At 34.2% G+C, this 13,037-nt stretch overlaps 1 protein-coding gene across 2 annotated transcripts in view; it reads right to left on the bottom strand.

Annotated features, from left to right (window-relative positions):
• Positions 1-8,012: 8,012 nt before the first annotated feature.
• Positions 8,013-13,037, bottom strand: part of bif (protein phosphatase 1-binding protein bifocal) — a 230,892-nt gene continuing 225,867 nt past the window's right edge. For both annotated transcript variants that reach the window (XM_081764085.1, XM_081764084.1), the window contains exon 4: positions 8,013-11,258. In XM_081764085.1, the coding sequence (XP_081620211.1) occupies positions 11,044-11,258 (215 nt within the window). In that variant the 3' untranslated portion in view covers positions 8,013-11,043. The remainder of the gene's footprint in view (positions 11,259-13,037) is intronic.

Below are 13,037 nucleotides of genomic sequence, written 5' to 3'. Positions count from 1 at the left end.
TGAATCTAGGTATTGAGAATTTTGAAAGTTGGAGGTTCTTCAAAAAAATGTGGGAGTCACTCCCCACCCACAGGGAAGGAGGAGCTGCCGGAAACCTTCTAATAAGATATTAGTATCGTAAAATTTCGTAAATAGGGTGAAATGGGAGCAGGTAAAATTTTAGTACTTTTTTTCGCAGATCTAGTACTTTTTTCTGCATGGGTTAGTACGAAATATTTTTGCTGGGTGGTCACACTGAGTGTGAGGCACCCAGCGAGATGAAACCTTCCTGAGCCGAAGATGAAGAATTTTTGTTACTGCTGGTGATCCAATGTTCACTGTAGATTCAATGTCCTTGAAAGTTGTTCGAGGATTTTCTCGAATCATTTGTTCCACAGCGGCAATGTTTTCATCTGACACAGCTGTTGCCAGACGTCCAGCTCTCTCTTCATCTTTAAGCGATGTCCGGCCTCTTCTGAATTCACCAAACCACCGAAAAATTATAGCACGGGAAGGAGCAAGGTCCCCAAATGCCCCCTGCAAACGGTCAAGACTTTGTATCTCGTTCAAACCACTTTTGAAATCGTACAGGATCGTTGCCCGAATATGTTCCCTTTGGAGCTCCATTCTAGACAACTGAATACTGCTCACATGAACAAACAAGTGAAGGCGATACGGCCACGCCGATAAACGAGGCGAGTTGAAACTTGCTTCGCTTCTTCGCTCTGGATACCACTACCGAACGCAATTGTTGGAATTCAAATACTATGCCACAACAATGCTTATCTCAAAACTTTCGTAGTGACCCTCGTAATTTATCCTGCTTGTACAGCAGAGAATGATACCAGAGATATTTGATCTACAGACATTACAACATTCTCCACAAACTGTGACTTACTGTAAACTCTACCAGATGAAAGAACGTTATGAGACTGAAAAAAATGTTAATAATGTTGGAAGCAAACGACCTATTCAAGAAGGTTGGAACGATAAGAATCTTCAAAACTATTTTCTTAAATTTAATTATCCAGAGAAAAATCATGATAATAGGAGAGATTGGGGGCCCCTTAAAGTACTTTTCATAATATTCCAGGAATGATAGGCAGTAGGATCATTCAACTCAACGCCATTACAAAGTACGAATGAAAACGAGGGAGATGTGGATTTGGTCAACCGTCTTATTTCCATTATGAATCTTATTAGCAAATAAATAAATAGACTGTTTGTTGTTTTGGAACATTTCTTGACAATGCTGTTGTAAACAGTTGGTTGCAGTACAAAGATGACTGCAAGGCACTTTGTGTCAGAGAATAAAGTACTCTTCAGTACCTCAAACCTCGCGTAACTCAATCTTTGATTCATTATGTTGACAGTTCTTATACACCGACACACTTCTTAGAGCAAGACGAAGAACCCATCCAAGGTAAAAACAGTAGGACGTCCTGGAAATGTGCAGTTGTAACTACACCTGAAGCAAGAAAAGTTGAAAATCTTCACTTATCTAAAGCCATGGACATACTAAATGCAGTTGGTTGCAGAAATGAGAAGTGCAGTGGAAAAACTAGAACTACGCGTACTTCTTGCCAAACATACTTATACGTTCTAAAGGTACGGAATTGTTTCCTAGAATTTCATTCTTAATGAAAGTAAGGAAAAGATCAGTGTCTTGAAATGTCAGAAGTTTTATAATAAGTGTGTTTTATAATAAGTTTTATAATAATGATTAACCTAAGTTTATACAAAGTGTGTTTCACAAAGTGTGTTTCAATAAGTGTGTTTCGGTGGATTTTTTTGTTATTGGTAAAGAAGGTTATTTTATATTGTCGCTATTCATGTATATTTTTTACTTCTGAACATTTTTTCTTTCTGAGTCTTATATGTAAGAATAGCACTAGATGCACGTTTTGAAATAGTAAAAGCATAAGGTCTAAGAATTCATTGTTTTCTCTAAAGAAGATAAATTTTTCATTTGGCCACAGATGTACCATCAGTATTCACAATAATAATGATCTAATGTCCACAAATGGGGACATATTACTTCAGCGCCACCTACACACTTACACTAAACGTAACACTAACTTTTTGTATCATAGGCTCCAAAGATTGATCTTATGTAGGATAAATAAATCCTGTCATGCTGCTTTCAGGACTGAAGAGGATAGGTTTTGTAAAGATTCATAATTTTAAAGATTCTTATCGTGTTTGTAATGTTTATTTTGAATACTAATTACAAAGTTACTTGCTGAAGAACTTTACAGAAAATGAATTACAAAAGTCTCTTGTTTTTCTGACAAAAACAGTTTCCAAGGCCCAACTTTAAGGGGAAAAAAGTAACTCGTGTTATATGCAACAAAATTTAAGTTTGGATTTATTTTCTATTGGTTGTAATACTGGCATTGCAAGTGTTTGTGATTTTACTTTGCTTCCTGAAATATACTTTGTACTTCCCTCTCAACTTTCTGTGAAAAAGACGGGTAGAATGAATCACATGTTATACCAGAAAACAGAAGAACGTTTTCGAATATATTTGCTTTTACCCTGCTAACTTCAATGAGTTTTTCACAAATTATTCCGGACGAAGGTGTTTTGAGGACACTCGAATTAGCAGTGAAATCATTAGCAAATCGCGTGATGGACATGGTTAATCATTGTAGACCGTAGTTACAATATTTTTCCTGCTTCCATCACTTATTTAATCGTTCTAGATTAAAAATATAAATAATATAATGTAGTACATTTGCTACTTAAAATTTTCCGTATTGTAGCTATGTTGTTTGTCTGAAATTATTATATACATGTTGCAAAATTATCGTTCAATTTCCACCATCTGACTGCGGAAAAAATAAATGAAGGGAATATGAGCCAGATCTAAAGGTAATTCGTAAGGATTTAGTCATTTTTTATTTGCAACTTAGTCTCTGAAAGGCAGCCCGACTTTTGTAACCAGAACTGTACAAGACAATCTCGGAGTAACAAATAAATAAATAAAACATGAAATTCGTAATATTATAAATGGTTATTTCTCTGAATTTTCATGTAATTTTCCGTATTATAACGGTATTAAAGATATATATTACAAGAACAAACAGTGCAATTTTTGTTAATGAAATTGTTAATAACGGTATCCTGTTCGTTTCGGATTTGAGTTCTGGATTATTCTTCTTGTAAAACGTTGATATCCTGCACTTTTATGTTTAGGTTTTTGTAAATGTTTATTTGATCTGATTTTGAGTTTCGAGTCCCTTGCAGCAGCGAAGCTATATGGGACGTGGACCTACTGATTAACGTGGAATCCGAACTACATACGCTACCGCCGGGAGCCGAACCCTGGTCTTACGCCAAAGACGAGAGTATGCTAAGCACTTAGCTACGAAAGAGCTCTTGATAAATGTTTAGACAATGCAAAATAGCTTCTTTATCTTCTTGTGACCTCCTGAAGTGTTCCTTCAATCTCATATTAATATTTCTATTAGTCTTACCGATATAAATGTCATGGCATGACCACGATATCTCATAAATGACAAAGATTTATTTATTTATTTATCAATCAACGAAAAAGCTTTTGTATTGGCTCAGAGACCTTTCCAAATTCCCGGGTAGTTTCAAGGTGACTTTCTGGATCAAAAGATCCAATATACGTAACCAAAAATTTTCTTGTACGCCTTATATCTGGAGAACTACATACAGTGTAGCCAAACCCAAACTATCACTTAACTCAGTATGATGTGCTTATTCCGTAGAAAATACGAAAACTCGATTTAGGAACCGTTCAAAAATTTGTGGCCCCTGATCCAAAAACTAATTATTGGTCAAGATCGCAATCTTTTGATCCATTTTTGGATCATTTTCCTAAAATTCTTGTTATGTTTCATTGCAGTTTTTTGTAATCTAAATGATAGACTTGGGAACAGCGGGAACGAAATCCATTTATCCACTTGGTAATATTGTTTTTGTTTTTCTTTCCATTTTTAAGCTTTGAATAATGTTGCATCCCTTTTACTGCCAACACTCCATTGTAACCACTAGTAAGTCCTAAATTGATCATGTATTTTATTTGTTCGTTTAAATCAAGTGAGTAAAGTCATTAACATGTACCTTTTAATGAACATGTTAATCCAAATGTTCGCTTAGTCTTCAATGGATGTCTAGATTTTTTTTTCTAATATGTACACACGTCCAAAATGATTGTCGCATATCTATAACTGTCTTCGTGTAAGAATATAATTTGATAATGATTTTGTAGGGTACTTTTAATACTGATACTATGTGAATAATCGAGAAATGTATATTTGTGATAAATTTCAAAGGAAAAGAATTATAAATGAGAAAATTAGGTTGAGTAAAACAAAATGTTGCTAAATGGACGAGAAAGTTTTATTTTCGTTTTATTGTTCTTATTTACTGCTCTTTTGACATAAAATTTGCCATATATATATATATATATATATATATATATATATATATATATATATATATATATATATGTCTTTGCTGATTATACACATACTAACATTGCAAGAAATACCGGGCGAAATCATCATCAAATTACATTCCTACAACAACATATTTATAGACATACGACAATAATTTTGGACATGAGTGTACATAGCAATTCCTAGAGATAGATTTTCCATAAATTCATTAAATTTACGCTGGGTGAAGCCTAGAAAAAGTAAAATCTAGGAAATTAATAATTATATTCGTTCAATCTCAACGTAAATTTAATTGTTAAAATTTATTTGTTCTAGTTCGTCAAAATTCTCCAAAATGAATGACAAACTTATTATATAAACAATGGTGTAATAGTGGGATTCCATGGGTAGCCCGTCTTTTTTGCTAACACTTGCCTTCAAATTCGAAATAGTTCTTAAGTAAGAATTTTTGAGATTTGTATATTTCAAGGTCACTAAATTTACTGTTTCATCCAGTTTTGAGTCCATGTAATAAATAGCAAAAGAAATAGTTATGGAGCTAAACACATTTTTAACTGATTTGCATTAACTAATCTGTTTTAACTTCTTGACTATAATTAACAACAAATTTTAATTTCAGTTACAAAGCCACTTAAAAGGCGATGTGCTGGACGAGAACATCCAGAAAGAATACGTCTAATCGGAACCCCATCTTTATGTATCTTTGGGATTCCACAAATAACTGCTAAGGAGACAATGTCCATCTCTCATCGAATACCCATGATTCAGAAGTAACACTGTTCATTTTTTTTTTTTTTTTTTTTATCGTTTATGGTAAAGAATCTAAAGTAATTAAACTGTAATCCTGACTATCAGCTTAACCAAAATAGTCAGAAAATGGCGGTTCGCAGCGTACATCAGCATCGTATGTCATAATCTGGTGAATATAATTCAACTCTTGACCCTGGTTGCTATCTTTGATTTTCCTTATAGCGTACTCCAGGACAAAGTTGAATAATAATAGCGACAACGCATCTCCTTATTTCACACGATTCTCGACGTGAAAGCTCGTGAAAAAAAAAAAAAAAAAAAAAAAAATCCTCTTCTGAATCTAGTTGGAGTTAGGTGTTCTGTTCTACGGTGATAGACACGCATTCCAAGATTACTGAGATAACTGAATAAAGTATGCCACCTTTAAAAAAAAGGCTACTTACCAATGAATCGTCCCTTGGTAACCAATTTTTTGTTAATTTGAATCATCCTCTCATGCGCCCATATAATTTAAAAGTATACCAGTGTTCTGAGGATATTTTCATCTTTTTGGTCATGATTTTCGACTTCGCACTGAATGTTGAGAGATTCTAGTCTTAACGGCTTTAATGGTCTATGGGTTTCGCACCGTGCGTTGTCTATTGGTTATATTAGTATCTTTGAATCTTGTGATAGTCCTTCGGTGCACCATGACCAGCTTTGTACAAGCCAGTAATTATTCCGTTTTTGTTTGTTCCCCCACCCCATTTCATTTATTGATGCTATTGAATCTTTCTCACTTGAAAGTGAATATCATTACTTATAAACAGAATAATGTTAATTACTACACCTAAACTTGTTCGGAGAATCGATATAGGTAACATTTGGGACAATTTATGGCCAGGTTAAATACAAGAACGAAGAAACCAAAGTCAAATTTGGATGAAGATAACGTTGACAAGAATAGGGACTATATTATGAATGGTTTCATTCAAAAATTTAAGTTCAAATAAGTTTGAACTTATTTCTTAAATTTTCACTATGCATAAGCCTGGAGGCGTGATAGTGAAACAATTCGTCATATGGTTATACAGTAGTAAAATTTACGTGAAGTGATCGTTTGATTGTTGATATACAATAAGTTGTGTGTCTCCTTTATTTACCTTTGTTTTGTGATTTTTCGGTATATGCGAATGGTAGGTGGCCAACATATAAAGATTTACGCTTTGTTTAATATTAGTAATAGACTAAGAAATATGCAAGTTCTGCGTATTCATCGATTTTCTCACTTTGAGCGACCAAGGACGGAAGAAGCGGCTCTAGAAATGGTATCGCTGGAATAAACACATTCGCACTGTAAGGTTAGCTATCAGTCTCGGACTGGCTAGGGCCGGAAGACCGGAATCCAAAGCTGGGGTGGGGTCTCGGGTTCAAACCCTGCTCCCGCCAAGTGAACTTTGTGGTGGACAAACACCGTGTGCGTGGGTTTTCTCGGGGTTCTCCCGTTTCCTCCCACTTTCTTCACTCCACCATTTCATTCATTACTCATTATCACCGTCTCCTTTAGCCTAACCGGCATAATCGTGGGACGTAAAACTCAAAGATTTCATTTTTTCAAAGCTGGGGCCCCACCCTGAACTTCATTTTTTTAAATATAAATTTTTAATTCTTATGAGCTCCTTCTCAAAGGTTACTGCGACGTACAACAGAAATAGCATTTAGAAAATAAGGCTCATCCGCCATTTCTCGTTCAATTATGGTGATCATTACAACCTGAACATACAATAGAGCAAACAGAATGGGGCCTCTTTTCTACATTTCAGTAATTGAATTTATGTTGTTAGTAGGGTTAGGATAATTACCGTACACATTTTGCATATTGCAGACGTAAATACATTTTTAAGGATTTTGGAGAATTTTAAGGAAAATTAATATTTCATATGCAGGTGCATTTTGTTCGAAAATAAATTGAGCATATTTCTGTACGCATACCAACACTGCGAATATAATATATTAGTTTTCTTCTTGTTTGTCTTTTCTTTGCCTTTTTCTTCAATGCTTTTCTGAAGTAACTAGTTCATTGTCACCTTAACAATCAACTAAGCAACACGTGCAAGTTTCTTATCGCTTATACGTCTATTTTTCCCCCTCTCTTCCAGTCTACCTTGCGCGGGTGCAAAAACCGACAACCGCTTTGTAATTTTCAATCAGGCACTTTTCAGAAGAACAATGGAGTTAACAATTACGGGACGATTCCACATTCAGGGTTCCTACAGAACTAGAAAAATCTATTTCCATGACTTTCATGACAAGTGTCGAATGACGTTGACATATAAGTAAGGAATAAATAACGGGGAATATGTATTTATGAAAACATTTACTCCATAGAAACAAGTAATAATCAATTGCTCATACGTACATTCCACTTACCTCCCATAAAAATCTGAGCAACGTTAATTACTGTGATCATTAATGGTTGGATAAGCTGAAATTGGTGTATAATTAATGTTATAAAAATATATTTTATAAAATTTCCCTGACCTACACCATTTTCCCTGAGTTTACCCTGACTTCCCTGACCAATAGGAACCCTGGTATTTTACGGGATGTATACGACTCCTATCTTGAGACCCCTAAACTGCTCTTCCAGCCTGGAACCCACTCCGACACTGTTAACCATCATAAGAAAAACGCGGCAGGCGTTTTCTATATTTCATTTTAATATACAATACATTGATGATCATTTAAGGTGTAGCAGAAAATGTTAACGCCACATTGTAATGAGCACCCAAAGAGGATTTCCTGACATTTTTGCAAAATATCTTAATATAGTGCAGTCGATGAAAGAACGTCATAAGAAAAGTCGATCAGTTCTGAAAATTATTTTTTCTTTATTTATGTTTGATAATTTACATTAATTATGTAACTTTGAAGCATGACTTAGTACCTTCCCATATTCATTAAGTCTCATGAAGGATGACAATGTTATTAATAAGATATTAATTTGTTTCAAATGCGAACCTTACACAACAAAAACCATATTCATTCCTTACCTGAAAATAATTGACTATGGTTTCCTTTTTGTTTGCTGTATTTAAATTTCGCATATCATTTATTTGGTTTCTTCTAAGCCTGTCCGAGATGTATTTTTAAGTTCATATGTTATGTGTGTACCAGTACATTACATCTATACACTGCACACTACACAGAACATTTCCTCTTTTTTATTCCGGAGACTGTTACGCGTAGAAGAAAACAATACCTGCGTCATAAGCATTCAGCATGACGGTATATAGGTGATATACATACAAGACACTGATTTGCCTCATCTTACGCAAAACAATTCTTAATTTTACTATTAGTTACAAAAGTTCATCACAAGTTAACATGCTGAATATCGTAATGCTTTTTTTTTTGTGTTCACTTCTTTTCCGGAATAAGGTCAAAGGACGATGTTACTAGCGAATATTACTTGATGCACAAACGTATATAATATCGTACTACAACTGTACTGATGCTTGGCAGATGTTAAACAGAAGTCTTCATAATACAACGTGGTCATTTCAGCATGCTTCATGACACTACTGTTTCACTCAATAGTTATACACCACATACAGAATAAAGCCATAATACACGAAACAAACAAACAAAAAAATTGAAATACATTTATAATATATATATGTATATATATATATACAAAAAAGTTTTTTAACCACTTGGATTATATAATACATATTATTGTAAATGTTAACAAGAAAAAAAAAATGGAATCACTTAATTTATGTTTTAACACTAAAACTGAAAATTCTTAAGTTCGAAAAGAGCAAAATAAGCTAACTATAACGGTCTGAACAGCAAAACTGATAACACGCAGTTCACCAAGATTATAGTTATTTCCCTACTACAGTCATTTCACGAACTTTTTTTTTTAATTATTATTATTATTACCATTACTGTGTTTAAACCGTCTAAACAGGTACAGCACATTACCTACCTAGGAAAAAAAAAAAGTCTGACAAAGTATTAATGCACAAAACTAGATAGAGTTACTTTTCAATTCGTACTTCAAGGAAGCACTATCACACAACTGTTCTATTTTACCGCTTACCAAGTACTACAGGAAAAGACCTTTTACATACAAAAGATTGGCCCCAGTTTTTTTCTTTTTTTCCTACCACACGATAACAATAATATTAATGTACATTGATTTCCACTTCGTTCAATACCACGCAATAAAAATTATATTCCAAATGCAAGTGGACCCTCCATTAACTTCTACGTTACCATAAAAATAATTCACAAACACCAGCGACTAAAAAGTGTCCAGTGAGGTGAAAACGCCTCACTAAACAATTTTTTTGCACAATATTTTCTTTAAATCATACTAGTACACAATTCAAGAAATACATGCATTTATTTTTTGGTATGTTTATGAATTGCGAAATGTATATTTACAAAATATATATAGATATTTATAGGAACTTCATTATATATAAATATATATAAAAAGAATTGTCAAAAAAAATCTCAGCATTTTTTCTTTTGACTTTCCGTATAAAATATGATAGAAATACACCGCGCTCTGAAATTCTTTTACGACATCCGGGAGAAAAATTGGGTCTCGAGTAAAACCTTGGGTGATGGACAATTATTATTTAGGTCATTTAATAAATCCTCTCTTGTGTATATTTTCCATGATTTTTTAACATTATTCACAAAAAAACAATACGCAGGTAGGACTGTTTTTTTAATTTTTTTTTTTTATTTTAATAATGTCAAGTTGAAATGGTCCCTTCTTTTCATAACCGCTAAGAACGGTACCGCTAAAATATCGATATTAACGGTTTGAAGAAAGAACGAAAAAAGTGAAATATATTTCACGTACATCTCTCTACTAAGGAAACTTGGGAAAAGGACCGCAAGGAATGAAATATTTAACACACACACAATAAGTAGTCTAACAATCAAAACACATTTAATCACAAACATTCAAAGGTCTCCTTCAGGAAGTTTACTATCATAATCTAGAAACTTATTTGCAACTTTTTCTTTTTATGATAAGTGATGCTTTTCAGTTTCGTATTAGAAGGAGGGTGAGGGGCTAAGCATATTTAAAAACTATAATAAAGTTCAGTACCTCTAAATCGTACAAGTACAGCTATCACATTTTTATGAGGCAAGCTAATCATATAGTAAGTATACATATGTATATATATATTATTTGTAAGTAATACATAATTACTGGCAGAAAAATTACTTGATATGATGTTTCAATCGAGACAATATGAAATATAAAAAACTACAACATTCACTCAATTATTACTCGCGTCGTACATCCACAACACGCACACAAAACATCCACACACACTCACGCTCTAAAGCAAAAACACATACGCACAGAAAAAAAAAAAATATCGTATGATTCACAACAACAATGGAAGTAAGCTGAATCAGTCTTTCATTTGGGAAAAATACTATATCAATTTCTGACTTGCCTTTCTTGGTATTCAACTTCTCTAAATGGCAGCTCATCTTTACTTGTGATAAAGAGAAATATATATATATATTTTGTTTGCTTTTAGCAAGACACCCCTTGGCATAATGATTATTAATATATGCATATGTATATTTATCTCCTTTTTAAGACTTGTGGAAAATATATACGAACTATTTGTAGGCGTTACTCACAAACAAGCAGTTTATCTAAGGAAAATAAATGACCCTGTATATGGCCAATGACATTGCTTTATAAGAAATATGTTTTGCACAAATACCCTGTTCTTATCGTAATTATTAAGTATATGTTTGGGCACTTTTTCACTGTTCTATGTCATGCTTGTTACTACTGTCTCTACAGTACTTTTGTTCAGGTTTATATGCGCTTTCACTTCCTCAGAATGGTTCAGAATAAAATATCTGCTGCAGTCTCCGCGCTCCAAGTGACTGTTTCGCCATCTTCTGCTGGTTTCAGGTATTCCTCTTCGACAATTTCTTCCACTGGCTCTTTGGGTGTAGTTCCAGATGACGGAGGTGGCTGTGGTACTGTTCGTGTCACGCCAAGTTCGAACCCTTCTCCAATTTGGATCTTGCTCGGGGTGTAACTAGCCAAAGTGGTGCCTATAGGGTATACAGTAAAAAAAAGTAGACATTAGTGAACAAGTACTTCAATCACATTGTAAAATTACAACGAAACTCTTCCGTTGTAAGCGTTTCAATATATAGGGTGTTTCAAAACAACAACGACGACGTTTGGGAAGTGATTCTTGACACCAAGGTAAGACGAAAAATATAGACCAACCTGGGTGCACAAATGCTTCCTTTCGGAGTTATAGGCTGCCGAAAACATGAACTTCAAAGGTCCATAGCTCCAATATTATGGCACCTACCCCAGTCGGGTCAAGACTTTATTTAGAAACTAGTATGTGCCCTATTCAAAATTTTCATGTTTCAAAATCCTGCGGTACTGTCGCAACTAATTTTATAGAGGTAGTTGTTGAGCACTTCAAATTATATGCCCGTAGCCAAACTGCCTCTATAAAAATTGTTGTGTGTGTACTTTAGGATTCTGATACCTGTATTTTTGGATAGTGAAGATATTAATTCCTAAGTGAAGTCTTGACCTGACTACGGTAGGTCCCATAGTTTTGGCTATGGACCTGTAAATTTCATTTTTTCATGTTTCCGGCAGTCTATAACTCCGAAAGGAAGCATTTGTGCACCCAGATTGGTCTATACTTTTCGTCTTATCTTGGTGTAAGGAATCACCTCCCAAACGTTGTTGTTGGTGTTGTTTGGAAACACACTGTATAACATACTAAGTATTTCAGGCAACAAACTTGTACACTGACCAATCATTAGAATCTAGTAAGGAAGTTAATCATCATTTAATTTAACCGTTTATGTAAGATAAGACTCTGTAGGAAAATATCACTTTTACAGTTTGTATGTTTTTTTTTTTTTTTTTTTTTTTTTTTTTTTTTGACTTGTGTATACAAACTTAAATGTCAACTTGTGTTCTTTTGGACTTCTTGTTCTGATGATAGGCGGAAATTCGTTGTCCGAAAAATACACAAATATTTATTTTATCTTGGAAAGTTAATACTCAATATTTCTTTAGCATTAATATAGTTCCAAAACATTGAAAATATTGCAAACCACAAGAAAACAGAAATTCATACACCATTATATATATACACCGGTATATGAAAACAACAAATATAACAATTTTCCATTCTCTCTCTATCAAATTAATAACTTCAGTTTTATGATCTATAAAATTGCTAGTTTCAAGATATGAATAGTTAAAAACAGAACATTTAATACAAGAACAGACTATAAACATGACATTACAATACAGAATTCTTTTGATGCTTTTCTACTGTATTTTTCCACTTTCGCGTTCTACAGTTTTCGTAGCGAGGTGAAATGGAAAATGGACCTCCAGCTGAAGAAGAGATCTGAAACACACACACTCCCATCCGGAATCGAATTCTGGTCTCGAATGACAGGCACGAAGCTAGTCATTTAACCATGAGGGCTCTCTCCATGGTGTTTGAATCAGGGACCTTCGCAGAGAGCTTCCTGAAATCCAAGAAGAAAGCCCGAGACAACTGTGGATCTCAAGACTCATATGGTGGGGCTCTATTCTCTGTTCCCTAGAAGTAAGCTCTCCATCATTGAACCACTGTGGTACAGTCTACAAAAAACCTGCTACATGAGCATGTAAGTTTATTGTGAAACGTCAAAGTTTCTTGCTCCAAAATAAGTGTGCAGGGGAGGACGCCGAGGTTTCTCCTGCGTGATTCATGTCACTTAAACATTATGTTGATTCCCTGGACTGTTAGGCGTAGTTTCACAATAAACTTACATGCTCATGGTGCAGGTTTTTTGCTGCGG

This window comes from Thermobia domestica, chromosome 7 (genome assembly GCF_964235325.1).
Source record: "Thermobia domestica chromosome 7, izTheDome1.hap1.1, whole genome shotgun sequence".
In the NCBI taxonomy this organism is placed as follows: Eukaryota; Metazoa; Arthropoda; class Insecta; order Zygentoma; family Lepismatidae; genus Thermobia; species Thermobia domestica.
This window is presented reverse-complemented; position numbering and strand designations above follow the sequence as displayed.